Source organism: Tarenaya hassleriana, unplaced genomic scaffold (assembly GCF_000463585.1).
Source record: "Tarenaya hassleriana unplaced genomic scaffold, ASM46358v1 Cleome14, whole genome shotgun sequence".
NCBI classification, from domain to species: Eukaryota; Viridiplantae; Streptophyta; class Magnoliopsida; order Brassicales; family Cleomaceae; genus Tarenaya; species Tarenaya hassleriana.
In genome coordinates, this window is record NW_010964598.1 from 3,003,782 (window position 1) to 3,030,258 (window position 26,477).

Consider the following 26,477-nt stretch of genomic DNA (forward strand, 5'->3'; position numbering starts at 1 on the left):
ATCCTAATCGGCATCACCATCCTCATCTTCTTCTCCCATAGCTGAGAGCTTCGTTTCTTCGCCAAATTTACCACCTATTGTGGAATAATCTAATTCTGCACCGCAGCTTGGTCGAGGACAAAGGCAGAAATATAGCAGTGTTCTCCTTCGTGACTTTGTCTCAAACTTTGTCCAAGGCGAAAGTCCCACTATCACTGCCCGGTCAGGTGCTTCACACTCTCTTGCCAATTTCATCTCCTACGATAATGTCCTGCCAAACCACAAAGCTTTTGTTGCTGTTGTAACCATGAATACCGAGCCTCAGACATATAAGGAAGCGATTAAAGATGAACGCTGAGAGCCACAATGAGGGATGAAATTTCTGCACTTCAAAAGAATAAAACTTCGACACTCGATACTCTTCCGCCGCATAAGAAAGCTATTGGGTGTAAGTGGATTTTCAGAGTCAAATACAAATCAGATGGGACAATTGAAAGATACAAGGCTTGCCTTGTCTTCCTCGGCAATAAACAAACAAAGGGAATAGATTATGCTGAAACTTTCGCCCTTGTAGCGAAAATGGTAACTGTCAAAGCATTTCTTGCGGTGTCGGCAACTCCCAACTGACATGTGCATCAAATGGATGTACATAACGCATTTCTTCACGGCGATCTAGCAGACGAGGTCTACATGAAATTGCCTCCTGGTTTCTCGCCATCAAATCCGATTCCAGTATCCCGTTTACGAAAGTCACTCTATGGTCTTCGACAAGCCCCTCGATGTTGGTTTGCCAAGTTGCTGACAACTTTACAACGATATGGTTTTACTCAATCGCAATCTTACCATTCCTTGTTTGTCCTTCATACTGCTATTGTCCGAATTCACATCTTGGTTTACGTGGATGATCTACCTGTTACCGGCAATTCACAATCCGCTATGACGTTTTTTCAAGAACTATCTTCATCAATACTTCCAATGAAAGATCTCGGCCCGCTCAAATATTTCCTCGGCATCGAGGTTGCTCGGAATGCTTCCGGAATATCATTATGCCAAAGGAAATATACGTTGGATATTCTCACCGAAACAGGACTACTCGGAGCCAAACCTGTTTCATTCCTTTTAGAACAAAATCATTGGATCGCTATTTCTACCAGTGATGTCTTGCCAGATCCTGAACGTTACCAAAAATTAGTTGGCCACCTACTCTTCTTGCTTGCCACACGCCCCGACATCACTTACACATTACATATTATGTTTCAATTTATGCAGGAACCATGTGTTGATCATTGGGAAGCAGCTTTGCGTGTGGTCCGATACTTGAAACGCAGTCTAGGTCAGGGAATTTTGCTTCTCGCCGTCTCTGATCTGCGCCTATATGGCCGATGTGATTCGGACTGAGCAGATTGCCCTCGATCGCGATGCTTTCTTTCTGGCTGGCTCATTCACCTTGGATAGTCTTCGACCTCGTGGAAGTCTAAGAAACAACACACGGTGTCACTCTCTTCTGTCGAGGCAGAATACAGGGCTATGGCCTCAGCAATATGTGAACTCATCTGGCTGAAGGTATTGCTCTCAACACTTGGAGTTCTTCATACCGAACCAATGCTCCTTCATTGCGACAGTCAAGCTGCAATACACATCACTGCCAATGACATCTTCCATGATCGGACGAAGCACATCAAAGTCGATTGTCATTTCTTACGACATCATCTCACTACAAACACTATATAAACTCGGCATGTCTCAACATTTTAGCAACTTGCGAACATTTTTACGAAGGCCCTTGGACGGAAAGAATTTGACAATTTTCTACACAAGTTGAGCATACATGTTATCTATACTCCAACTTGAGGGGGTAACGGAGATATATATTGAATCTTGTTGATATGGAAACCATGCATGATGTATGTATATTACATATTTGTTTGTGTCACCGCAGAACTGTGTGCGCCGATTCCGAATCTTGTCTCTCTCTCTCAAACTCTCACACGAAATGCAGCAATCGTAAAGAACACAACGAATTACGTGTTCGGACCGACCGAATGGACGCGATCCTACTCACGCCCAAGAGCTTATGCTCTTCAGAGATTTTTTCACTAGAAGCTCGAGATTACAAGAACAGATTCTCAGTCTTGGGGAAATCCATAAAGCGAAGAAGAAAAACAGAATGAACACGATACAATGATTAAAACCTGCTCAATTCCTTTTAAATCAGATTAGAACCGATTTACACCGGTTTACCCTCTGAATCCGGTTGAGGCAGACCAATTAAAACACGTCCCTGTAAATTTACAGGAATGCCATTACTAAGACTCTGATTTACTTGGAGTCTTTAGCCTACTGTATCCTCAGATGAAACCTTCTGAGTCATCCAACGGCTTGCCCTGTATCCAGCACCTGAGACTGAAATCAGTATACAAAACTCCACCTCAGTCTCAGCTTGTGCAGGTGCCATTGTTGTTTCTTCTTCCCTTGGTCTCGGCTCTAGCTACATTTGAAGTTTAGTTGCCTTTTAGCCCTAAAAGGGCTAAGGCCTGTTTGAACTTACCTGACGGAACTACCTTGGTTAAGATGTCTGCTGGGTTGTATTTGAGATTTTATGCACCTTTAACATGCCTTGGTTCAGGAGATCACGAATGAAGTGAAGCCTGACGTCAATGTGCTTTGTCCTCTCATGAAACACGCAGTTCTTGGATAAACAGATCGCACTTTGAGAGTCACACCAGACCCTCACCCAATCCTGCTTGAAACCCAATTCCTCAATAAGTCCTTTGAGCCAGATACCTTCCTTCACAGCTTCAGTTAGGGACATGTACTCCGACTCAGTTGTTGAAAGTGCCACAACGTGCTGCAAGCTTGACTTCCAGCTAATTGTATTCCCACCTGCAGTAAACACAAAACCAGAAAGAGAACGACGTTTGTCTAAATCTGATGCAAAGTCTGCATCACAATAACCTTCGATTATGAATTCTGCATCTTTTGAGTATGTAAGCCTCAGATCTGTGGATCCTCTGAGGTACCTAAGCAGCCATTTCACCGCTTTCCAATGTTCCATCCCAGGTTTACTCATAACCCTACTCACCAATTCTGCATCTTTTGAGTATGTAAGCCTCAGATCTGTGGATCCTCTGAGGTACCTAAGCAGCCATTTCATCGCTTTCCAATGTTCCATCCCAGGTTTACTCATAAACCTACTCACCAGTCCAATCCCATAAGCTAAATCCGGTCTAGAACCCACCATAGCATACATGATACTACCAACAGCACTTGAATATGGGAATGAACTCAGCTCTAGACCTTCTTCCATGGATTTGATTGCTGCCAACTTGAACTGTCCTCCTATAGGTGTTAACACAGGTTTTGCTTCACTCATGCCAAATACCTTCAATACCTTTTCCAAGTAATCCTTCTGTGACAATGTTAGTGTTCCATTTCTCCTGTCTCTTCTAATATCCATTCCTAGGATTTTAGATGCATGCCCCAAATCTTTCATTTCAAACTCTGAGTTCAGTAAATTCTTAAGATCATCTATTTCCTTCATTCTCCTAGCAGCTATCAACATATCATCAACATACAGTAGAAGATAGATGAATGACCTGTCATGGAGTTCTCTGAAGTATACGCAGGAGTCATACTTGCTCCGTGTGAATCCCTGATCTATCATAAATGTATCAAACCTTTTGTTCCATTGGCGAGGAGATTGCTTCAGGCCATATAAAGATCGTTTCAACAAGCACACATGATCTTTTCGACCTTTCGCAATGAAACCTTCAGAATGATTCATGTATATTGTTTCTTGCATATTTCCATGGAGAAACGCAGTTTTGACGTCTAGTTGTTCTAGTTCCAAGTCCATATGAGCTACTAGAGACAATAGAATTCTGATGGAGACATGCTTTACAAGTGGAGAGAATATTTCCTGATAGTCCACACCTTCAACTTGAGAGTACCCTTTGGCAACTAACCTAGCCTTATACCTTGGTTTCTCTATTCCTGGTATTCCTGATTTCCTTTTGAAAATCCATTTGCTGCCAATGGTTCTCTGCTTTTCTGGCTTTTGCACCAATATCCATGTTTCATTCTTCAGCAATGAATCCATTTCCTCCTTCATGGCTTGGATCCATTGCTTTGAATCTATGCACTTTACTGCTTCCTCATAGGTTCTTGGTTCTTCGAGATTCACCTCATCTGCCATGGTCAATGCAAATGCTACTGCGTTTGCCTGCGAGTACCTTACTGGTTTGACAATGGCCCTTCTTCCCCTGTCTCTAGCTAGCTGATAATCTGACAGATTACTTGTTTCATCTGCTTCATCCGAGTCATGGTCTGATTCCCAGTTTTCTGTCATATTGTCCTCTTCCTCTGGTGTTTCGGAGTCCCGTTCTGTTTCTCCACCTTGAACAGATTCAGAAGCTCCACCTCCAGCTGAGATTCTTTGTGAGTTGTGGTCAGTTCTCCTTGTCTCCTCCCTCACAATGGGAATTATGATCTCTTGCCTTTCAGGCTCTGTGCTTGTAACCAACTGTCTCTCTTGAAACAAATCCTTAAACACTTTTATTTTCCTAAAACACAACATCTTTACTGATGATACATTTTTTCTCTTCTATTAGCCATAGTCTGTAACCTTTGATACCTTCAGGGTATCCCAAGAAAATTCCTTTTCTTGCCCTTGGATTCAGTTTACCCTTTTCTGTATGAACAAATGCCCAAGATCCAAATCTCCTCAGGTAGCTGTATATTGGTCTCTTATTAGACCATTTTTCTTCTGGAATTTTGAACTCAATGGCTGAGGATGGTGATCTATTGATCAGAAATACTGCTGTGGAGACTGCCTCGGCCCAGAATTCTTGTCCCAATCCTGACTCATTCAACATACATCTTACTTTTTCCATGATGGTTCTATTCATCCTCTCAACCACTCCATTTTGTTGTGGAGTATATGCACAAGTTCTGTGTCTGCGTATCCCTGATTTGCTGCAGAATTCATCAAACGTTTTATTGCAGAACTCCAATCCATTATCTGTCCTTAAGCATTTTACTCTTCTGTTTGTCTGATTCTCCACCAAGGTCTTCCAGCCAACAAACTTGGTATATGCTTCATTCTTGGTTTTTAGGAACAAAACCCATACTTTTCTGGAGTAGTCGTCAATAATGGACATGAAATACTGAGCCCTTGACAGGGATGGATGGATAGATGATGATCCCCATATGTCTGCATGAACATACTCCAAAATGCCTTTTGTTGTATGCTTCCCTGTTTTAAAACTCAATTTGTGATATTTTCCCATGATACAGTCTTCACAGAAACTTATAGAGCTGATCTTTTTCCTGTCCAAAAAACCCTTCTTTACTAGGATTTCAAGTCCTCTTATGCTCATATGACCTAGTCATCTGTGCCAGAGTTCTGTATCATCCTTTTGTCCCGTGATTTGTTGAGCTTCACCTTCGACTGTTGTTCCTTGCAGAACATACTACCCATTCTGAAGTTGACCCTTCATCACCACAATGGAACCTTTGCAAACCCTCAGCGATCCATCCTGTGATTTGTATGTAAAACCTTGCTTGTCTAAAGAACCTAAAGATACCAAATTCCTCTTTAGATCTGGAATGTATCTTACTTCCTTTAACAACTTTATAGTCCCATCATGTACTTTTATTCTTACTGAGCCAATGCCTTCTACCTCACAAGTCATATTGTTCCCCATTAGAACCTTTCCTGCACTGAACCTCTGTAGCTCACAGAACCATTCTAGTCTTGGGGTCATGTGGTATGTACATCCCGAGTCTAATATCCACTGTTCCTTTGGATCCTGATTCGAGATGGTGAGAACTTCTGTTTCAATTTCAGCTACAGCAGCAGTTTCATCTTTTTGTTTTCCTTGTTCCTTTTGATGAAACTTCTTTCTCGCATTACAGTCCCGCTTGAAATGCCCTTCCTTCCCACAATACCAACATCCCGAACCTGACTTGCTTCTAGATTTTGATCTTGATTTCTTTCTTTTACCTTGGTTGTCACTCCCGCGTTGTTCTGTTCTACCTCTGACTAGTAACCCTTCTGCATTGGTTTTACCTGTCTTTGCTGCAAACTCTAATTCCTTTGAGTAAGCGGCACGTGTTATTTCGTCAAAGGTCACATATTCCCTTCTGCTGTACTTGAGCGTATCTTTTAATTGCTCATACTGATCTGGTAATGAGTTAAGGAGAATAAGTACCTGATCTTCCTCAGAGACTTCAATTTTCAGATTTGCCAAATCATTTACAAGCTTTTTGAACACATCCACATTGTCTTCAATTGTCTTTCCTGAATCCATCTTGAACCCAATAAGACGTTGCTTCAGATACATCTTGTTGGGTAGAGACTTATGGAGAAACTCATCCTCGAGAGCCTTCCATATACCAGCTGCTGTATGCTCGTGTCTCACTTTCCTCATAATTGGATCTGACAAACATAGTAGGATCAGATTTCTTACCCTTCGACTCCTTTCATACCTTGATTCTTGGCCAGAACTAAGCAATCTTTTGGCAACCCCTGGTGTTTTCGCCTCTTCTTCTTTCACTTCTCCTTCAGTTTCAGATTCTGGTGTGGTTACGTCATATTCTTGACTTAGAACATCATGTAACCTCAGAATCTCAAGACTTGCGATTACTGTCTTTCCATAACGAGAAATCACATTTCCCGTCATACTTTTCAACATCCAATTTCACAACCGTAGCCATATTTCTTCAGGACCCTTTCTCTGAATTTTCTTCAGATTTCTTTTCTAGTTCAGTACCTTGTTCTTGATTCTGACTCAGGTTCCGATTGATCTTTGGATCTTCGACTCTTTCTTGCCCTACAGATGCAGTATCTTCTCTGGATCGAGACCGGGCTCTGATACCACTTGTCACCGCAGAACTGTGTGCGCCGATTCCGAAATTGTCTCTCTCTCTCAAACTCTCACACGAAATGCAACAATCGTAAAGAACACAACGAATTACGTGTTCGGACCGACCGAATGGACGCGATCCTACTCACGCCCAAGAGCTTATGCTCTTGAGAGATTTTTTCACTAGAAGCTCGAGATTACAAGAACAGATTCTCAGTCTTGGAGAAATCCATAAAACGAAGAAGAAAAACAGAATGAACACGATACAATGATTAAAACCTGCTCAATTCCTTTTAAATCAGATTAGAACCGGTTTACACCGGTTTACCCTCTGAATCCGGTTGAGGCAGACCAATTAAAACACGTCCCTGTAAATTTACAGGAATGTCATTACTAAGACTCTGATTTACTTGGAGTCTTTAGCCTACTGTATCTTCAGATGAAACCTTCTGAGTCATCCAGCGGCTTGCCCTGTATCCAGCACCTGAGACTGAAATCAGTCTACAGTTTGCCTGTTTTCATATTTTGTAAAGTAGGTCAGAACTCAATTTGTATATATGCGAGCTTTGTCTCTGTGAAAGGAGAAGCCGTTTTTCCGAAACCTTTCTCGTAGCTGTGACAGAACTAAATTCCCGAACCAAATTGACGACACCGAACAAATACGGTTTCGTGACACAAAACAACATAAAGTATCATGTGAAATTTAATATTCACAAATACCACTAATAAATAGACAAAATGAAAGATGAATACTTTTACCGCCTTAGAAGAAACCACGTCCTGAATTGTTTTGTATTTTCGAATCAACGTTGAAAATTGGACTTCCGCAATCACGAGAGAAGGGATCGGTATAAACCGGTTTAGGATTACAATTTTAAATTTCATCTGCAGGTTAAAGCTACTTCCCATCAAATATGCATAAAACCATACCACAGTTCGTCGACATATATAAATATAAACAAGGCAAGATTTTTTTTTTTTTTGTATGTTTGTTGTTTGTTTGTGAACTTATTTTTGGAATTCTAATTTACATCCACGATAGAAATACAAAAAAATAAAAAACCTCTGATCTCGAATTCTTTCTTTCAATTGTTGATATATTGTTTCTCAATTTCAAGACCCTAAATGCCAAGAAAATATATGGTCATTCCGCCTCCTTTTTTTTTTTTTTGCATACTCCACCTATTAATCTCGATTATATAACCCCAATCTAGGGTTCTAACATGCTGCAGATTTTCAAAGAAAAACCAATTATCATAGTTTGATAGAGATCAATATTCAAAACTCTAAACGTCAAGAACAAGCTTGGTTTTGTTTGGGGTCAATGTTTCAGAAAACGGTTCGGGTTTGAGTAGTGATGTCAAAATGAGTCAGGCTCGCGAGCTGGCTCGCGGTTGGCTCGTTTTTTATCGAGCTGGGCTGAAAAAATAAAAGACCAAATAAAAACGGGCCGAACGAGCCAGCTCGCGATGAGTCCGAGCCCATCCGGGCTAGCTCGGTCGGTTCGCGAGCCGAATATGTTGATGTTGGTGTATATTTTTTGTTATATTTTGATGTTGTTGGTGTATGAAACTTTTTATATTGATGTTGATGTATATTTTTTGTTATATTTTTATATTTTGATGTTGTTGGTGTATTACACTTTTTTATGTTTGTTTGGTTTTGTTAATTTTTCTTGATTTAGATATAGTTTTATGGATTGTTATGTTAAATATTTTATGTTATATTGCATGACTTCAAAATATTGTTACGTAGACTTTAAATGATTAATTTTCATGTAATTTTTAAAAAAAATCGAATAATTAGATAAAAACGGGTTGGCTCGCGAGCCGGCTCGGAGCTCGGACAATTTGGTCTGGGTCAGAGTTTTTCTAGCTCGTAAAAAAACGGGTCGAACGGGCTGAGCAAAAAATGAGCTGGCTCGAGACGAGCCGGTTCGGGCCGGTCCGAGTCAGCCCGTTTTACATCACTAGGTTTGAGACGGAAATATATCGGTTTACTTTTTTCAGTTTTACAAAAATAGATATCAATCGGTTTTTATATTATATTCGGTTTGATTCAGTTTAGTTACCGGTTCGGTTCAGTTCTGGTTTTTATTAAAAAAAATATAGATTTTTTAAAAAAAAATTGGTTTTTTGGGATTTTTCAAAATTCGATTCGGTTCGGTTACAGAAAATTCTCGGTTCTCCACATATAATACCATTCTCTAAAAATAAAACTTCCATGATTGATGGGTCCGTGTTCTGCAGCAAGCGCAATTTCTAGAATTTCTCCTTTAATTCGTCTCGTTAACCCCTATTCTACCCAGTTTTCCCCCATCACCTGCTTCTTCAACAGAACCCAGAAGCCAAAGGTTTTGTTTTTTCAGCGGAGATACTGTAACCCATTCGTCGGAAACCGTTTAATCGATTGAGTTTCTTCGTTTTATGAACTGGGTCTATTCGATTTTGCAGAAATTTCATCAGTTTCGGGTGTTCTCGATGGCGTCGGAGTCGAAGGAATCGCCGGCGAACAATCCCGGTCTCTCTGTGACTCGTGACGAGGCTACAAAAGGATATATCATGCAGCAGACTGTAATATTTCTCGCTTTGAATCGAGATTCTTTTGGCGTGTGCGCGTATTTAAGCGTGTGTATGTGTGTGCGTGTATGTACAAGATATTTCAGGGAGATTATTGTTTGGAAATCATCATTCCTTGTTGAGCTCGAAAAGGGCATCTCGTATGTCCTTATGCAGGCATTTGTGTGTCAAGTGAGTGTCTATGTCCGTTTGGAAAAAATCTAAAATGTTATTTGAACTCAAGAGTGAGTCATGTGATATGTATGTTGGAATGTCTGCGTCTGTGCCTAGCTAGGGTTCTTACATGTCTGATAGAGATATTGAAACCAACATTGCTAAGTTGAATTCAAATTGAGCGGTTGGATGTTCGCCTTCAATTTTTACATTTTCTGTAATAATGTCGACCCAACCCGATGCTCTGTTTGTTAGTATTGGATAAGTTCTCTTCGAGTTTAAATGAAGTTCTCGATCTCAACATGTTATATTCATGTTGATAATCTGTGGAAAAACCTATTGTTTCCATCAAGTCGTTTTGGTTCGGATAGCAGTCAGACCACTGGAAATAACATGGGTTGATGCAGAAGAAAATTGAATTAAGTCCTACGTCTTGACCTTACACTGGTTTCCTTATTCGGTTTGTTGTTGAAATTCGTTCTTGTTTTCTTTCTATCGAGACAGCTGACTGAGCTTCATTTTCTTGTCTGTCTTAACTTCTAGATGTTTCGGATCAAGGACCCCGAAGTTAGTCTTGACTTTTACTCGCGCATACTGGGAATGTCGTAAGTTCTCTCTCACTTCTTTTCTGGGGGTGGGGGGTTGAAATCCAACCCAACACTTGAATAGTTTTCACTTTAAGTTTCAAATCATAAAACTCGGTTTTGCTTTTCTGATAATTAGTAATTTTAGTTATTGTAAAAATAAATCCCTCTAGGTCAGCCATTGTTATGTTTTGCTTTATTATTTTCAGATTACTGAAGAGGCTGGACTTCCCCGAGATGAAGTTTAGCTTGTACTTCATGGGGTATGAGGTAAAACCGGGTTACCTAATCCTCTCCATTTCATCATTTGACTATTTATTAGGAAAGAAAACTTCATTTTGGGGTTTGGACCCTAATATCATGATTCAAGCATTCAACTTTTGATCTTGTTTCCAACAAATTCTCGCGATCTTGGAGATTTTGCATGGAATTTTTGTCATATAGATGATTCGGTTGAAAGTAAAGAACAAAAACATTTGATGCTGGTACAGGATACTTCATATGCTCCAACTGATCCAGTTGAGAAAACAGTCTGGACATTCGGTAGACCCGCTACTATTGAACTTACGCAGTAAGAACAAGAAACTACTGTCTATTATGCTTTTCGTTTTTTGCCCATCAAACCTGCCTTCAATATGAATCTTTCTTTCAGCAATTGGGGTACCGAGAGTGATCCAGAGTTTAAAGGGTATCACAATGGGAACAGCGAGCCTCGTGGTTTTGGTAATAACTCTTTTCTTTACATATTCACGATTAATTGGGTAATTTTTATATGTTAACTATTATATACTGGTTCCATGGAATCCAATCTTGATTTGGAAGGATCGAAGATTTTTAGAATAGTATAAGCGTAATGGGGTAAAGATCAAAAGATACTATGATCTATATATTCACGGAAACAAGTCCCGAGTTCTTACAATCTCCGACGTATTATCTCAACGCAAGGACTGACTTTTCTCTTGCAGGGCACATCGGGGTTACGGTTGATGATGTTCACAAGGCGTGCGAAAGATTCGAAAAACTTGGAGTGGAGTTTGTGAAGAGACCGAACGACGGTGTTATCACCAAATCGACTCAATCTAATCGAAAAGTTTGAATCATTTCATATCGCAGACGAAATTCTCAACTCCCCCCCCCCCTTTTTCCTGAAATGTTGCAGGAAAAATGAAGGACATAGCGTTCATCAAGGACCCCGATGGCTACTGGATAGAAATCTTCGATCTCAACACTATCGGGAAAACGGCGTGAATGCAGCTTGAGAAGGGTAACACCCGAGTCATCCATGAAAAGTCTCGATCCATTTCCCCGTGTCCGACTGTTACCAAACCACTGAAGGTTTACAAGCGGTTCACTCATGGATTGAAAAGATCTCTAAAGATGATAGCTAAGAAGTGAGCTGGCAAGAAGTTTATTTTTATTTCGTATGTTCTGTATTTTTATTCCAGCTTTGTAGTTTGTTTCTCGGTAGTGTGAAAACACTTGGGTAGTTTTATTTCCTTGTTATTAGGAGAAGTTATTTCCCTTACGTTTGTGTACTTTTAAATGCTAAGAAGGAAATGGAAGGAGACATCTTGAAAATCCAATTCAGTCTTTGAGCACTTAGTCTCAAGAGGTTATTAGGTTCCCTCTCGTGAGCCTAAATTACAGCAATCATAGATCGTAAGAAGAAAAATCCTAGCCAAATCATCCAAACACCCATCGAATTCCTACCGCCCCGACCCATAACGAGATCCATAACCCGGGACCGTAACACCGACCAGTGTTTTATGCTCTTTCTTCAACGTGAGTCTGTCGTGATGAATAAAGAAACATGGAATGTGATGTTATCTTGTGCTAAATCTAAGGATATCTCTTATACCAAAAAAAAAAAAATCTAAGGATATCTCTCATTTTTCAGAAACTGATGTTAGATTCAACAAGGATATTAATCAGCAAGAATCCGTTGGATAACATTACATCATAAAATCTCCTTATATAATTGATTTGTTTCCTTGAGTAGGTGTCGCCTTATCTGCTTGCTTGATTTCTTTGATTCTCCTTGTGTGTATATATACAAGCAAAGCCTTTGCATCAACAACATAGTCAGTAACAATGGCGTCTCTTTCGTTATGTGTTTTAGCTGCAATGCTTCTTGTCTTTTTCTCGGTCGCTGCTTCTGCCCCTCAAGGCGGAATCACAGCCGAATTGATCCGCCATGATCCCCCGCGCTCTCGTCCTACTCGGTCTCCGTATTCCGACACAGTATCCAACCACTTGGGCGGGTATCTGATGAAAATAAAGATCGGGACACCGCCATTGGAGTTCATGGGACTTGCAGACACGGGGAGCGATCTTACCTGGACGCAATGTTTGCCTTGTCCTAATAACTGTATCCCACAAGATTCTCCAATGTTTAACCCTCTCTCTTCCTCCACCTACCAAGACCTTACTTGCAGCGCAAGTCAGTGCAGAACCATTAACAGAGACACCCACTGTGACGGCAAGAATAGTGTCTGCCCTTATAGGCTGGTTTATGGCAAAGGCTTCTCTTTTGGGTCAGTTGGGTTCGACACGGTCACCCTCGGTCTGACCTCTGGCTCGCAGTTTTCTCTAATCGGAACCCTCTTCGGCTGCGGTCGAAACAACTCCGGTTTTAGCCATGGCGTGACAGGCGTCATCGGACTCGGCTGGGGACCGTTTTCCCTCGTCTCTCAGATGGGAGATAGAATCCAAGGTCTCTTCTCCTACTGTTTCGGCGCCAAGACAAGCAAGATCAACTTCGGAGCAAACGCTATTGTTTCGGGTGGCGGTACTGTGTCCACATTGCTTTTGCGAAAGATGTCTAATCCGAGCTTCTACTACCTCAACCTAGAGGCAGTGAGCGTGGACGATGCACGGGTCGAGACCTCGGGAACCTCGATGGGTTCAAAGGACGGGAATATCGTCATAGACTCGGGAACGACAAATCTGATGCTGGCGGAGGACTATTTCTTGCGTGTCAAGGAAGTCGTGACAACTGCGATGAAAGCGAAAGGAGCCAATCCCCAGGACAATTGTTACTCGCCGTGCAATCTCGAGGATTTTCCGGTAATAACGATGCATTTCGCTGGTGCGGATCTCGTTATGGAACGATCAAACACGTACGATGACGTAGGTCATGGGGTGGTTTGCTTAAAGTTCGTCCCGATCCTAAAGGGGCTTCCTCCCCTACTCGGCTACCAAGCTCAGTCTAATTTCTTGATTGGTTATGACATCGTCTCAGAGATTATCTCCTTTAAACCCACCAACTGCTCTTCTCTCTGGCATTGATTTAATCAATAGTTGTTTGAGGATTGTTAGCTTAATTATGCCTTTTGTTCCATCCAGAAATAATCAGAGATTATAATATAAAACAGTCTAAAATGTCTGAACAAAGACGTCAAGGCTCTTCGGAAGCTCCACGAACTCGGGAACTCCCATTTTTCTCGAACAATCAGAACCAGAAAACCTTCTAGAAGAAGGTACAGATAAGTACTGTTCACCAGTGGAGGAGAAACAAACAAAACGGCTGTACTTGAGATGAGTACCAAGATTCGGTTTCTTTCAACGTGTCGGAAGTTCAAGAACCAATCCATGACCGAACCCGATATCTTCTCTCGTTCGAAATGCAACATAACATCACAAGAACATTACCATGAGACACGTCAACATAACACAAGACAGCATGTGATGTTCTTGATCTTGTGTGATCTTGAGTGCAACTCTGAGGCTACATTTACAAAAGAGTGACTCTTGGAAGTCATTTCTTGACCTACGAACAAAACCCGAAAAAAGTGGACTGGAGTTGGAATCTAGAAGAGGCTTACATAAAAAAAAAAGAGAGAGATTACATGCAAATCGTACCTGTAAATCTATCTTTACGTCTCGGAGAAGCTGTGCTGCTATTGTACCGTACCTTCTCGTCTCCCAATCACTAAGCTTTCCCTCTCGTAATTTCATTAATATGCTATCTTCCTTGAGCCGAACAACAGCTCTGGCCTCTCCCTCGTTTTCCATATCATTGCTTCCGGCATTATCAACTTTCTCTTCTTTTGTTTCGCTTGTATCAACCTCTTCATGGCTACATGCTAAACCCACGGTTCCCGAGCAACCAGCAGATGATTTTTGCCCCATGATGTAAAGGTGAATGCTCGGGTCTTGGTATTTACCATCCATCTATACGTTTATATCCATCACGCATGTTGCAAATTTTGATCAGAAATATTGCTTCCTGCAGTGTCACAGATTAGAACCAAGCTGTGTATAATGTTTTACCTTGGATCTCGGTATGATTTTGACTTCGAAATTGTCTTTCCATATCTGAAGCATTTTCTCATGAATACTGGTCGAACGTATCTCATATCCCAACTAAAACAGAGCAAACAATGTTGAGCCATCTTGTTATTACAGCATAATTAATGAACTCCAAGGAAATTACCATACCATAACCGTTGTCTTTGGCCCTGACAGCCCAATTATCGTACGCAGAAGAGGTTCCAAGAGCTGTTCGGCATATACCTTCAAATTAAATACAGCAGTGTCACTGACTCCCTTGAGGAAACTATTACATCATAATGAATGGCTGGAATATAAAAGGCTTTTTGCTAAAGAGATGGATCTAAGCTTCTACGACAAAGACGATAGAATACAGAAAAAATAGTCAATAAATCCAATTTACTTACAACATCGGTACCAATGATGTAGTCAAACGGTGGCTCAACTGCCTTTATATGAACCTCGTTCCCCCAGTCCAACTCTGCAACCTCGAGTGACCCAAAAGATTCTACAAAGAAAGAAAAAACTTCCTCGTAATATGCACAAAAGAAAGAGGATCTGCCATTTTATTGCTTGTTAATATATCGAATCAAGTCATGGTAGGTCTAGATGTAACAGGATCAAGCAGAGCTAAGAACCAGAGAAAACAATGATTATTTCAAGTAGACAGTGTAAGTCAGTACGAACCTGAAGTGGAATTCGTCTGCACGATTCTGGAGGTATTCCATTCAACATTCCTCTTCAACAACGGCAAAACCTCCCGTTGATCAGTTGAAATCACATCGCATCCCAGCATTGCCATAGCTGATGAACACATTTAGGATTGAAGACTAAACAAACAATAAAGACTCCCATTTCAAGCAGAGAGAAAACCATATGAAGAGAGGAAAATCCACAAGGCAGCTGATACGTATGTATACATGTATACACGTACCAAATCCCGCAACACCACAGCCCGCTCCAAGCTCGATAACACGTTTCCCTTTCAGTTTGGAAGGATTGAATCTTCCCTTCCTGCAATTTTTCTCCTGGAAAATATTGACAGTGCCAAGAATTCAGAACGATCAACGGGAAACAAAATCTGATGAGAAGACCTAACTGTGACGACATCAAAGAGATCCACATTAAACACATGAAGAAGTCAAATACCGAAGATAATCCTAGCAGCCAAAAAATCTGGAAGGCGTCAGGAGAGAGATATGAAGGATTCAAAGGGGAGAGAGGTATGATACCAGATATTTGGCAAACACCATGGATGCATCCCACACAGTGGTTCCTAAATGCTTCGAATTTGGATCCTACCATGGCAAACTCATACCATCATGATACAGCAATACAAGAAGTACAAAGAACTTGAAGCTATGAACAATAACCAAAAGCCACGTACAACGGCATCAAACTGGTAAGAAAAAATGCAAGCTTAAATGGAGGAATTCAAGGAACCAAAAAAAACGTATACCTGAGCAAAATGCAGTTCATGCCCCATAACCTCAAGGGTAATAGTGCAGGTGCTTGGAGAATTCAACCTGACAAGTGAAGTTGTAAATTTTGTTCGACTTATCACATATATGATGCAGGTAGTCAAGCAAACGTATGATAAGAACATTCAGCAGACTCCATGGATTAACCAGAAAAGGACTTGGAATTCTTTCCGAGAGCTAAATCTGGTATGAGAACAATGCAAACTTGTTCCAAACGACGGAAAATCTCAGTTATTTTCTTTAATTTCGAAGATACATGACATAAAAACGATGAATGGGAAGAACCACATAAACTATGGTCGATTCTCTGTATAAGAGAAAACGTAATTTTCCTTCAAAAGGATCCAACTTAACAAAAACCCAGAAGATAATTTCTAGTACCAACGGAGATAATGCTTTTAGCTAACATGGTAATCCCAAAGAAAAGACCAATTTGAATCGGTTTCATCTCCCAATAAGCTTTAAACGTTATGAAACTGATAAACTCATGGAGCGGAATGAGAAGAAATTGCAGTATCATGAAAATTAAGCAAACATTAGGTAACATGAAGCAGAAATCAACTGAAAATACCTGTCGGGATCCATTGTGATCGTCCTCTGATTTCTTTTGTTGCTCTCAGGGTTTTCGGCTTCTGGGTTTTCTCTTCACTCGAGTAACTTCCGACTTCTCGGCGCAAGCATATTGACAAACTGCCAGGACCCTCTATCTAAGTTAGAGGTTTTCTTAGTTTGGGTCTTAGGCCCATCTAAACGTTCTGGAACTCTCGAGACAAGAAAAAAAGGAGGAAACTTTGGAAACCCCCGAGAAAAGCCCTAGGAAATCGAGACGACAACGGTAATTTGCTCGTTGCTCGCCATCGATCATGGAGATTATTGTTATCGGGTGTGTTCTCGGTGTGAGAGGGTATTTTCCGGCGACGATGTTAATGGTGGTGGTGGTGATCCGTATCCTCCTTCGTTGTTCTGCACATTCTGCAAGTCCAAAGAATCCAAACTGCTCTATCGGCTCCTTGTATGAAAATCTTGCATTCTACTCTAATGGCTTGTCGTTGTATGGGAAAAGGGAATCCTCGAGGAAACCTTTCTTTTTTCCCTCTGAAAGTGAAGATCTTGCTGAGTTCCTCTTGTTGTGAGGCTTGTGAGCCCCTGATTGTGTTCGTTTCCAGTTAAAGTTCGCAGCTTTTGGCTGTGAAAATTGAATTGGAAAATGGGCTTCGTTTAGTTTGGTGTGCTAAGACTCTGATTTTATGATTCCGTCTGCGATGAGTGTGATGAGACTGTTTCTCAGGAGAAAAAAAAAAAACAGAGGAATACTCATCTTAGCAGTGAAAGTGGGAATTCCAACTAGCTTTATGTGATTCAGAGGATTTGTAGTTTCTTTCTGTTGCTGATAAACGAAAACAAGGATTCATTTTCGTCCTTACTGAGAAATTCCTGTTATTGTTTCTAGATGATGAGAGCATTCTCTTTTCTTCGTGGATACCGCAGATGTCTATAGCAACCGATGCCGAGGTGAAATCCGTGATCTGTTTCGATAGAGCTGCGACGACCCTCTTTGGTTGCTCAGCTGATGAATTCGTCACCTTCGCAAAGCCCAATCCTTCTGCAGGTAAATCCAAAGTTCTTTCCTTTCACCAAAATCAACTCCATAAGATACATATAAAACGGTCTGAGATGATTTGGCATGGGTTCATGTGTTACTTTGTAGCTTCAATGGCTAATCAGGTTCTGGAGGGAGAAATGCTGAGGATGACATTAACTCGGCCACACAACCGAAACGCCCAACACACGAGAGTAGCCTCGGTTGCTCCTCTGCGATCGGGGTTTAAGCCTGTAATAGTGACCCTCAGAGAAATCTTCCAAAGGAATTCTTCTCCATGCAATCATTCATAAGCTTGCCTGTTTATACACGCATGCATGTAAAATCTTGCCCAATCCCAATGTTGTTTGATTTAGATTCACGTTAGTACGTTGCCACATGGCATTGGCGTGACATATGATCATCGGGAACTTCGAAATTTGATGTATTTATCTTATACCTGAAAAATTCATATATTATTACGAGAAATTAGTAAAATCAGTATATTTATTTAGAAATTTCTGGGTTTTTTTTATATCCAAAAAATACAAGAGCTTCGTTGCGAAGGAAACGCATTCAAGACAAGTCACCTCACCACTGCCTTTCTTCCGCCAAAAACGTCGAACGCGAAAAAAGTGTCCTTTTTTAAAAAGAAATTCAAAAGGAAGCAGTACAGTACAGAAGAACACTGTCGTCTATAAAGTTGAAGAACCCAGTTCTGATGGAATGGAATCTGTGTGAGAGAGATCAATTCGGGAATTCCTACTACGAAATCGAAACGATGAGCGGTTCCCGGCCTGATATCACTCTTCCCGACAAGGCAGAGGCCTTGTTAGGGCAAATCTACTTCAAACACAAGCTTCCTCCGATCAATCCGGACACGAGGCTGAGGCTCTCGTCGATTCCTGAGGAATTAGCTCTTGAGACACTCAGGAAAGTGTATAATTCTAAGGTCAAGTATACCCTCGATGGGTACATCAATTTTCTGCTTTCCAATTCCACCGGCTTCGGATCGCCGCTGCCGAGCCCCGGCGGTTCTCCGGCGAAGACTCCGAACTCATCCGGCAAAATTGGTTGCAGGGCTTTTCAAGGTTAGTTTGGTTTCCCCAAGTTTAGACTCTGGCATCACTCTTGGGCTGCCCATTTGTTAGGAGTTCTCGAGTAATTTTAGGCATTTTAAGTGATATAATCGCGAAATAGTTTGATGCTATCACGTAAAAGATATCATTTTGCGCAATTGTTTTGCGCGGAATTGCCGTTTTTGGTAAAATCTTTAGCAGAAATAGCACATGATTCTGAAACCCGGCATCTGAAGAACTCGAGGAGAGAAGATGATGGAGCGTCTCTGTTCAGTTCCCAGCAGTTGGCTTTGGGTGAACTCGAATTTAAGAAGGCCTTTCTCATGCTGAACTATATTGCAGAGTACGTTTCAGTGTCATCTACTTCGGTCTTATTTCTTTGAAACGTGATTTCATATGGTTGAGAATCATCTTCTCGGTGTATGCAGTAAACGTCTGGAGGAGGTTATAACTGCTGATGAAATCAGGAGGATGAAGGACTTGCCAATGGTTGAATATGAGTCAGGAATTTGGAACCGGTTGGGCCTACATTTCTGTCGCAGAGAGGACCGTAGAATGGTGTGGCAGTTCGGTTTTGCTTGTTGTTTATCACTTTAATTTTCTAAGTGATGATAAGAAATGAAAAGTTAATGCTGGATTCTCGAAATTCTTTTATACTTCTATACTCCATAGAAATGATTTGGATATTTGTCAGTGTAGTGGAATTCCGACATTTGACTTGCAAGATTCAATCTTTTATCAGTTCTTATATCAATAATTGCACCAACTGATTCATCTCATGCTTCCCTGCCTCATTTGTTGCAGTTGCTTGAATGGGATTGTGGGAAGCCTCACTACTATCAGTGCTATGTTGCTTCAGATGGTACTTGTAGATTCAAGGTTCGTTACGCTAATGGCATACTTTGTATTTCTCGTGTTTGCTTGTGTCAATCTCCATGTGAAGCAAAAGTTAATCAATTTACCTAGGGTTCCGTATCCCTTGTTTGTATAGGTTCCTATGCTCACACACACATGTATATGGTAGAAAGTTATGGATGTTTGTATATGATAATACAAAAGCTTTGAAGGAATGTGTTTGATGGAATTCAGCAGAATAATATTAGTATTGTGTATACACATGCATTTTTAAAGGTTTGGACTAGAGGTATGCTCTGTGGAAGCCATTAGAGCGATTTACTTGCAAGTCGATCTAAGCATGTAGATGTTATCTTTTTCACTTCTGACCTTCCATCTGAAGTGTTTCCATATGCTGACAGTTTTCTAGTTCCAATTGTTTATCACTTGCTTAATCTTGCTTACTGCGGTTTGCTCCTCGTAACTAGGTTCAGTAGGTGCCTTAGTAGGGTGTTAATAAATCCTAGTTGTAGGATAACATCCTCCAATAACGACTTATTATGCTGGTAGCGTGGTACCGACCACTGCCTCTTTTGCGCTTTCCCATCTTTAGGGTCCTTTTCTAGAGAACACTACAACACACTTGCACAAGGTTTTGGGTGATGAGAATGTTCTAATGGTGAAATTTGAGGACGTTGCATGCCGGAGAGATTTGCCGATAAACAGTAGTGACTCTTATTCTACATACAAACACATTGCGACCAATGGAATAATGATCGGTTTACGCCGCTATCAATTTTTTGGTGAGCCTTTTATCTTGTTATCTTCTCAATGAACTTTAATTTGTCCAGTTTCGGGGATGGCTCTTTTTTGTTGATGGGCATCTATTGCTATGTTTAGTGATGTGCTTAGGAAAAAATGGCTGCATTTTTAGTTTGTGTTTCCCAGCTCGGTTCCTAACATTTCTAACTTTCTTGTAAACAGTGTTTAAAGATGGGGGCAAAGAAGAGAAGAAGAAAGATCCGTCTACAAAGGGAGTTAAATGTTATTTTGTATGCACAGATTCTAGAGCATTTAATGACCGGGGAAAAGATTATAATTTTTCCAGGAAATCAGTCCATGAGGTTCGAATGCATTTTATGCATGTGCATAATTTGCAAACGTTAGCCAACTATATGGCAAGGTTAATATCTTCAGCCAATTGACATTCTTTCTTCATAATCTGTATTAGAGGAATGTGATGTTTTGCTGTTTTTTCCATCTGTAAAATATTCTGAAAATTCCTGTCCTGACGAATCTTGGATCACTTCCTCTGCTGGTGCTTCAGGTTTTCTTTAATTCTGTCAAAGACAAAGAAGCTTGAAGTTGACCTGACTGACATTAACTTCGACAGAATTGATGACATAAACTGCCATGTATTTCTATATACCGTAGTTCATCAACAATTATCCTTTCTATTTGTCTTTTATGTTAACCATTATTTGTTCACTGATCCTGATCTCCCGCTTCAACCTTTTCTTCTCCAACATCAAATGCAGGATCAAGATGGTAATGTTGTTTTTGATAAGAATGGGAAACCTTTTATACATTCAGATGGAACTGGCTACATCTCTGAAGACCTTGCTCGGAAATGTCCTATGAACATATATAAAGGGCAATGTACCAGAGGCAAACATGTTCAGGTTTTTGTTCCACTTCTACTCGGCTAGATGGTTGTTTAGTTTCTCTCATGCTTGCTTAGCTTCTTCTCTCATGCTTGCTCTTTGTCTTTTCTGCTGCCATGTCACGGTTGTTTTGTTTCGTTGTGAATCAAGGGGAATGTATCAGAATTTGAAGCACAGGAAGGCTGTAGTCAAGAGCCAGTATGCTATAGTTCTCAGACCTTGTTTATGGTTGATTCTCTATTTTCCTAATACTCAAACTCATGTGGTTCTTTTCTTCTTAATAGCCTCTGCTGATTCAGTTCCGGCTGTTTTACAATGGTTGTGCTGTCAAGGGAACATTTCTGATGAACAAAAAAGTAATTACTTTTGCATCCTTTTTTTTCCTTTCACATTGCAACATTCAGGTTTACAAACAGTTCCTAGTTTTGCTTTTCAATCTGGCAGCTTCCTCCTAGGACCATCCAGGTTCGACCTTCTATGATAAAGGTGGACACAGATCCACACCTGTCAAATTTTAGCAGCATTAACTCTCTCGAGGTAGTTAGTACAAGGTATCTGTCTCTTGGAAACTTGTTATCTCAGATACTAAGAAAGCTTCTTGCGTGTTCTTATCTGATAAGGAGTGACAATTATATTAACATCTAGTTGTTTCCATCATCCAGTAACCCACCCAAAAGAACAAAACTATCTCGAAATTTAATTGCACTTCTTAGCTATGGAGAAGTTCCAAATGACTTCTTCTTGGATATTTTGCTCAACACTTTGGAAGAGTCAAAAACCATATTCTATGATACTCGGGCAGCTCTTAAAGGTACTTTCAGCGTACTAATGTTTAATAAAATTCTCCTGCTGTTTAGTCGGTTTTGAAACTTTTTCTGTCAATTTTGCCCTGTAATACTATTTTGCAAACAAAACCTCCAATGTTTTCTGACGTTTTAAAATGTCACAAAAACAAATTGAGCATCTTGATGATTTCTTTCACTAATGGAAATGTTTTTAGTTCAGTTGCCTTAAACTATGCTGACATGGATGATTACAATGCTGTGGATATGATCACGGCTGGTATTCCCCTTGAAGAACCATTCTTGAAGCATCACCTTTCTATACTATTAAAGACAGAGAGGAAAGATCTCAAAGCTGGAAAGCTTCCTGTCGCTGAATCTTACTATCTGATGGGAACGGTTGATCCCACTGGAATGTTGGAGAAAGATGAAGTCTGTGTCATCCTGTATGTTACTGATTCTTTTTATTGCTCCTCACTTGAATGCATAATATTTCGTATTTGCGATATTGAATATTCCTCTCTAGTTCTAGCTGTTATCTTCTAACTACTTTCGGCTTATTGTTTTGTAGTGAGACTGGTCAAATTTCGGGAGATGTGTTAGTTTACAGGAATCCTGGGTTGCATTTCGGAGACATACACATTCTGAAGGCCACATATGTAAAGTCCTTGGAAGACTTTGTCGGAAATTCTAAGTACGGTGTATTTTTCCCTCAGAAAGGTCCAAGATCTTTGGGGGATGAGATTGCAGGCGGTGATTTCGATGGTGATATGTATTTCGTATCCAGAAATCCTGAGGTTGTTGTTGGATCTCTTTATATCTGTCAATAATGGTTTTCATTGATTTGTTATGCTCCACAATATTTTGATCCTTGGCAGATATAAGAAGTTTTGACCCTATAACTCAACTTTGTATTCCCTTTCTTAGTTGCTCAAATATTTCAAGGCAAGCAAACCATGGGTGAGTTTGTCTTCAACAAGTAAAAGCATTTCTGGTAGAAGGCCAAGTGACCTTTCCTCACAAGAGTTGGAAGATGAGCTCTTTAATATGTTCTTGGCGACTAGGTTTCGCTCCTTGTGAGTAGTTGATTCTTAACACAGAAAAGCCCAAAATACCAGAAAGATTTACAATTGCTTCTTGTTCCAATGTAGTGTTCTTTGTGGTTTTATGCTCTCTGATTGTGATGTTGAGTTGTTTCCTGGTGTTTCAGCAATGTCATAGGGATGGCTGCAGATAGCTGGCTTGCGATCATGGATCGCTTGCTCATTCTAGGAGATGACAGAGCTGGTGAAAAAGTCGAAATGAAGAAAACAATGCATCAGTTGATCGATATATACTACGATGCTCTAGATGCACCTAAAAAGGGGGCTAAGGTGAGTTCTTGCACATATTCAATGATTTGCTGAACTTGGACTCCACGCTTGATAATCATAATTGAAAACAGGTTGATCTCCCAAATGAATTGAGGGCCGATATGTTTCCCCATTACATGGAGCGTGACCCAGAGAAATCTTTCAGATCCACCTCTGTTCTTGGATTAATCTATGACTTTGTTAAATCTCACAAGACGGAGGAAATCTCGCCATCTGGTATAAATCCCCTCCTTTTACCCCTAATAATCAGAAAATGCCAGAAATCATGAGAATTTTTAATGGTTGAAGCTTCGTTTTTTGTTTTTCAGAAATCAAGAAACTCCCATGTTTTGAAGCAGAACAGGTGCCTGAGTCTCTCACGGAGAGATTGAAAAATTGGTATGAGAACTACAGAGCTGAGATGAGCCGGGCCTTGGATTTGAAAATCGCGAGTGACAGGAATGGAGCAGCCGATGAAATTATCAGGAGATACAAACAGGTAAATCTAAACTCCATTGCCGTATGCAATCTCTCACTGATCTGCCTCTATACCACAAGGTTAAGTGCCATATCCGTATCTTTCTAATACCGTATGCCAATGTTTCCATTGCGTTGATCATCATCTTTAACGGGTTCTTTTTTTCTCGTAATCCAGGAGTTCTATGGTTCGGCTGGGTTTGAAGACTGGGAGAAACATCGCGAAGAACTCTACCCGCGTGCTATTGCGATCTACAATTTGGTTTATGACCACGCCATCAGAACACAAAGGGTGGCAAATTGTGGGTTCGCTTGGAAAGTTGCAGGTCCGGTACTGTCTCGGTTTTACTCCGAAAGAACTCCCGGAAAGACTGTTTTGTGTTCAGTCGCAGTCCTAAGAGATATATTGGGTAATAGACGGATTTGAGTTGTATATGTTGTTCTCTACTCCGATGTGTCAGCTGGCCAATAAGCTCGAGCTTTCGCGCATCAGAATCATCTTTCGTCGAAATGGTTTAACGTTGTATATGTATTATGAAATGTCGTGTGTGGTGATGTAGCTTTCTATGTATACAATTTTCTTTATGATGAAATTTATTGGTTTTCTTAAATGGATATGGTTTTTGAAGTTTTTAGAATTCAAAAACCAAAAAATTTAACAATCAAATTTTTATAATTTTGGTTTTCTTAAAAACTTGGAAAACTATTTTATAGAAATAATTAATAAAAAAAAATCAAAAATTCTATTTTTTGGATTTACAAAACTACAAAAACCAAAACCCAAAACTAGTGGTGTGGTTTACAGAATAGTTCCTAAATTGTGTATGTGATAGATACTACAGGGTGTATGTTAGAGGCAGGAGAGGGCAGAGGAAGGTTCAAGGAGCATAAGGGAACAAGGTTGAAGAGGCAGAAGCAGAAGGGAACAAGGCTGAAGAAGCAGAAGCAGAAGGAAGCAACTAAGTCACCAGGAGGGCTCTACAGGCAAAGGTACGCACCTATTGGTTGTTGTGTGTTTGTTGGTAGTTAGTATAGTTGTGTAACAGCTGTATAGTTGTTTGTAGTTCGTTATATTGGTTAGTAGTTAGAGTTTCTGTTAGGAGGGGATTGTATAAATAGAAGTAGAATTGGGGAAGAGGGGTTAGCGAAATTCTACAGGAAACTTGTAAAGGGAAGAGAGTGGGGACCTCTCTCAAATCAAAGTCATCCAGATTGTGCCTTGTTTTGGTGTTCAATAAAGCTGGCCAGTTCTTCTTGAGGAGGATCCAGCCACTTGAACCTTAACAAATTGGTATCAGAGCAAGTCTGAGCCATGACGAAGAGCAACACGCAACGTTGGGAGCAATTGGAGGATACGGTCCATGACAGATGCGAGAAAATCGAAGAAACAATGGCAGATCTACAGAAGCAGTGTGCGAAAATGGATGAGCTGCAAAAACAATGTTCGAAAATCGATTCGATGGAGCAAATGTTGGAGAAACTGTGTCGAATGGTCGATGGGATCCAGAATCGTCAGGGATCTGGTCCTGAGACGATTCTGCCACCGATAACAAGCCAGGAGAGATCGCAAGGTGTTCGCGACACAAATCCGAGTACCAGTTGCAATCCAGAGCCGCAAATTGTGGAGGATCGAGTACAGGAGGTGGAACAAGAGATTAAGGAGCCGATTCCAAAGACAGAAACGGATAATGAATCGTGTCATCAGGAGCGATTTATTGGGAGCAGTAGCTCGCATTTCAAAAGAATTGAAATGCCAGTATTCGAAGGAGTGAATGTACATGCTTGGATCACAAGAGCTGAGAGGTATTTCGCAATGGGACAATGCACCGAGAAAGAGAAGTTGAGGTTAGCAGCTATGTCGATAGATGGACATGTATTGAGTTGGTATGACTATCAAAATGGGAAGAAGCTATTCAAAGATTGGGAGGATGTCAGGGAAAGGATGAGAAGAAGATTTGGAGGAAGAAGAATTGGATCACCATATGACAGACTACTATCCTTGCGCCAAACAGGTACGGTAGAAGAATACCTTTGTGAATTTGAAGAACTATTAGCTCAGGTTCCTCATACTCCAGAAGAAATGATAGAAAGTACTTTTAAAAAATGACTGAAATCAGAAATTATAGAGGTTTTGCGGATATTTCGACCTAAAGGAATGGATGAGATTGTAGATGTGGCTTTAAGCATTGAAGGAAGTAAACTGAGTATGGCGTGTATGAAAAGAGGGGAAGGCAGAAATGTGAGGTCAGGAAATGCAGGATCTGTATTCAGGACAGTATCATTAGCTACTGAGAATTACAACAAGTATCACAGTGCAGTTGACAAAAGCAATTGGCAAGAGAAAGGGAAACAGATCATGAAAGGAAAATCAACAAATGCAGAAGGAGTAGGGCATGAAAGGAGATCAACATTCAAAAAAATGTCAGATGCTGAGTTTGAAGAAAAGAGAAGGAAGGGATTATGTTTCAGGTGTGATGAGAAATACTTTGTGGGACACAGATGCAAACAAAAGGAATTACAAGTGATATTGACTGAAGAGGAAACAGAACAGATGAGAGAAGAGGAAGAGGATGACAGGATGACAGAAGAGAATGCACCTCAGGAAGGAGAGTTTGCTGAGTTATCTCTTAACTCGATAGTGGGTTTAACTTCTCCAAGGACATTGAAGGTAAGAGGATCAGTGGGAAAACAGGAAGTAGTGGTGATGGTAGATAGTGGAGCAACACACAATTTTATATCCCTGGACTTAATAAAGAAGATGGGATTAAAACCAGAGGGCAATACAAACTTTGGAGT

The 26,477-nt window shown here is 40.6% G+C and overlaps 5 protein-coding genes across 10 annotated transcripts; 4 read left to right on the plus strand and 1 right to left on the minus strand.

Annotated features, from left to right (window-relative positions):
* The first annotated feature begins 9,075 nt into the window (after nucleotides 1-9,075).
* LOC104808316 (lactoylglutathione lyase) lies at nucleotides 9,076-11,744 on the plus strand. Its single transcript, XM_010533989.1, has 8 exons — nucleotides 9,076-9,198; nucleotides 9,299-9,418; nucleotides 10,121-10,182; nucleotides 10,371-10,431; nucleotides 10,653-10,732; nucleotides 10,814-10,884; nucleotides 11,127-11,216; nucleotides 11,321-11,744. The coding sequence occupies exons 1-8, from the start codon at nucleotides 9,076-9,078 to the stop codon at nucleotides 11,407-11,409; spliced, it is 696 nt and encodes a 231-aa protein (XP_010532291.1). The 3' UTR covers nucleotides 11,410-11,744.
* Nucleotides 11,745-12,252: 508 nt separating this feature from the next.
* Nucleotides 12,253-13,449, plus strand: LOC104808392 (aspartic proteinase CDR1-like). Its single transcript, XM_010534067.1, has one exon. It carries the CDS (start codon nucleotides 12,253-12,255, stop codon nucleotides 13,447-13,449), a length of 1,197 nt encoding a protein of 398 aa, XP_010532369.1.
* A 93-nt stretch (nucleotides 13,450-13,542) lies between these two features.
* On the minus strand, nucleotides 13,543-16,599 carry LOC104808317 (protein-lysine methyltransferase METTL21D). The gene is made up of 10 exons (XM_010533990.2): nucleotides 16,486-16,599; nucleotides 15,893-15,959; nucleotides 15,666-15,731; nucleotides 15,368-15,461; nucleotides 15,121-15,237; nucleotides 14,841-14,941; nucleotides 14,602-14,676; nucleotides 14,434-14,526; nucleotides 14,023-14,334; nucleotides 13,543-13,930 (listed from the first exon to the last, which is right to left on the minus strand). The coding sequence occupies exons 1-10, from the start codon at nucleotides 16,497-16,499 to the stop codon at nucleotides 13,919-13,921; spliced, it is 951 nt and encodes a 316-aa protein (XP_010532292.1). The 5' UTR covers nucleotides 16,500-16,599; the 3' UTR covers nucleotides 13,543-13,918.
* Nucleotides 16,600-16,731: 132 nt separating this feature from the next.
* Nucleotides 16,732-17,974, plus strand: LOC104808393 (the record flags this gene model as incomplete). Its single annotated transcript, XM_010534068.1, has 3 exons — nucleotides 16,732-16,926; nucleotides 17,403-17,523; nucleotides 17,623-17,974. Coding segments are annotated over 3 exons (501 nt in total), but the record flags the coding sequence as incomplete, so codon positions are not given.
* Nucleotides 17,975-18,077: 103 nt separating this feature from the next.
* On the plus strand, nucleotides 18,078-24,292 carry LOC104808318 (probable RNA-dependent RNA polymerase 5). Of its 6 annotated transcripts, none has more exons than XM_010533993.1 (19): nucleotides 18,079-18,584; nucleotides 18,771-18,915; nucleotides 19,001-19,130; nucleotides 19,377-19,451; nucleotides 20,020-20,209; nucleotides 20,391-20,589; nucleotides 20,734-20,836; nucleotides 20,945-21,088; nucleotides 21,221-21,268; nucleotides 21,355-21,426; nucleotides 21,515-21,621; nucleotides 21,733-21,881; nucleotides 22,076-22,298; nucleotides 22,424-22,649; nucleotides 22,780-22,928; nucleotides 23,063-23,225; nucleotides 23,297-23,441; nucleotides 23,534-23,703; nucleotides 23,860-24,292. In XM_010533993.1, exons 1-19 carry the CDS (start codon nucleotides 18,215-18,217, stop codon nucleotides 24,106-24,108), a joined length of 3,057 nt encoding a protein of 1,018 aa, XP_010532295.1. In that variant the 5' UTR covers nucleotides 18,079-18,214; the 3' UTR covers nucleotides 24,109-24,292. The 6 variants fall into 6 exon arrangements, with proteins under 6 accessions (XP_010532297.1, XP_010532295.1, XP_010532296.1 ...); XM_010533994.2 differs by having other exon boundaries at nucleotides 20,734-20,821; XM_019201966.1 differs by having other exon boundaries at nucleotides 18,774-18,915; nucleotides 20,734-20,821.
* The last annotated feature ends 2,185 nt before the right edge of the window (nucleotides 24,293-26,477 follow it).

What these genes read in the sequence shown, in the direction of transcription:
- LOC104808316 (XM_010533989.1), top strand. Translation starts at nt 9,076, where the DNA reads ATGGGTCCGTGTTCTGCAGCAAGCGCAATTTCTAGAATTTCTCCTTTA. An exon ending in ACAGAACCCAGAAGCCAAAG is followed by an intron (nt 9,199 to 9,298) that starts GTTTTGTTTTTT and finishes TCGATTTTGCAG; the next exon opens with AAATTTCATCAGTTTCGGGT. An exon ending in TGTACTTCATGGGGTATGAG is followed by an intron (nt 10,432 to 10,652) that starts GTAAAACCGGGT and finishes ATGCTGGTACAG; the next exon opens with GATACTTCATATGCTCCAAC.
- LOC104808392 (XM_010534067.1), top strand. Translation starts at nt 12,253, where the DNA reads ATGGCGTCTCTTTCGTTATGTGTTTTAGCTGCAATGCTTCTTGTCTTT.
- LOC104808317 (XM_010533990.2), bottom strand. An exon ending in CTGTGGTGTTGCGGGATTTG is followed by an intron (nt 15,238 to 15,367) that starts GTACGTGTATAC and finishes TGTGTTCATCAG; the next exon opens with CTATGGCAATGCTGGGATGC. An exon ending in GCAGACGAATTCCACTTCAG is followed by an intron (nt 14,942 to 15,120) that starts GTTCGTACTGAC and finishes CTTTCTTTGTAG; the next exon opens with AATCTTTTGGGTCACTCGAG.
- LOC104808318 (XM_010533991.1), top strand. Translation starts at nt 18,215, where the DNA reads ATGGAATGGAATCTGTGTGAGAGAGATCAATTCGGGAATTCCTACTAC. An exon ending in CCAGAGGCAAACATGTTCAG is followed by an intron (nt 21,089 to 21,220) that starts GTTTTTGTTCCA and finishes TTGTGAATCAAG; the next exon opens with GGGAATGTATCAGAATTTGA. An exon ending in TTATCAGGAGATACAAACAG is followed by an intron (nt 23,704 to 23,859) that starts GTAAATCTAAAC and finishes CTCGTAATCCAG; the next exon opens with GAGTTCTATGGTTCGGCTGG.